Below are 1,450 nucleotides of genomic sequence, written 5' to 3'. Positions count from 1 at the left end.
TTAATATAAAAAATAATAATATAAATTATTTAATACAATGGAAGAATAATTAATTTAACTATATTAACATGATCTGAATTTATTTCTTCATTATCGTGTTATCTTCAAATCATTTACTTACATTAAAATTTCATTATTTGAAAACAACCATGTTTTGTATTCAGGTAGTTTTACCACTGAAATCTTTAAATAACTTTGTTTAATATTAGAAAATTTCTTATATTCTTTGTATCAATAATGCTTAATAATAATTATATATATTACATAACATTATAAAGAACACATACAATAGTGAAAATACTTTTAATATCAAATTATATATTATAAATATGTAATTTAATAGTATTGTGATATATGGTAGAATTAATTAAATTTGAATTTCAAATTTTAATAAAAAATTTTGTTATGTATACACGTATATAAAATTATATGTAGAAGATATGTAATACTTATAAAAGGACAATTTTGCAGGGATTATGTAATATTCATGTAAAGTAAAGAAAGCCTTATATATTGGAATTTCCTTATTTATTTGCAAGCATTTGAAGAAACCATGTTTGATGGACATACTTTTCACAACTTGTGAAGAACAACTATTGAATATAAAGGTATTAAAGAGCTAATTTGTATGAATACAAAGTAATAAAATAGATGTACACTAATATAAATAATTTTTAGGAATACATTTAATATTTTTTTTGTCTTCTAAATAAATGTAAATAGGTCTAAATATATTTCAATATGTGCATGTATAAATTTATAGATGTTTACACTTATGTAAGATACCAAGCATTTAAAATTTTAAGTAACCACAATATATTCTATTTGAATACCAGATTAAAGTTTAATAAAAACGTTTTTTAATTTTTCAAATAAAAATATTTAACACTATTAAAAGTGTTCTTTGCACACAATATCAAATTTTGTAGAGTTATAAATGTATTATAAAATTAAGAAATAGTTACAAATACAATTAGCTAAATTAGTAGTTGCTTAACAGAAATCATCTGTTCATTTTTATCATAATTTATAAATATAGCAAACTTTTATCTATTAATATATTTTGTTTGCTTCACTTTCTGATGTAACAGGAGATCCTACAACAAGATTTGGGTCAGGAACCAGTTATATTTTTGAAAGATCTAAACTTTGAAATCTTGAAGGCCATGGTTGAATTCATGTATTGCGGAGAAACCACTATTCCTTATCAATTATTATCACCTTTATTAACTGCCACAAAAAGATTTAAGGTTGGTATTCTTAATATTAACAGAAGTTATTTTAAATATAGATTATCATATTTAAAAATATAAAATTATAATAGATAAAAGAAAAGTATGAGAAATTTAGCAATTATATGATGAGTTTATATTATACAAAGAATAACTTTTTATTTTTTACTTCTTAAAGTGATAAAATATATTATAATATATTCTAAAATATATATTAT

At 20.1% G+C, this 1,450-nt stretch overlaps 1 protein-coding gene across 1 annotated transcript in view; it reads left to right on the top strand.

Moving 5' to 3' along the window:
* Positions 1–1,450, top strand: part of LOC108550962 (uncharacterized) — a 5,438-nt gene that overhangs the window by 1,112 nt on the left and 2,876 nt on the right. Inside the window, exon 3 of the mRNA XM_017904932.1 lies at positions 1,092–1,250. Within this exon, the coding sequence (XP_017760421.1) occupies positions 1,092–1,250 (159 nt within the window). The remainder of the gene's footprint in view (positions 1–1,091; positions 1,251–1,450) is intronic.

Source organism: Eufriesea mexicana, unplaced genomic scaffold (assembly GCF_001483705.2).
Source record: "Eufriesea mexicana isolate 0111107269 unplaced genomic scaffold, ASM148370v2 scaffold3519, whole genome shotgun sequence".
NCBI lineage: Eukaryota > Metazoa > Arthropoda > Insecta > Hymenoptera > Apidae > Eufriesea > Eufriesea mexicana.
This window is presented reverse-complemented; position numbering and strand designations above follow the sequence as displayed.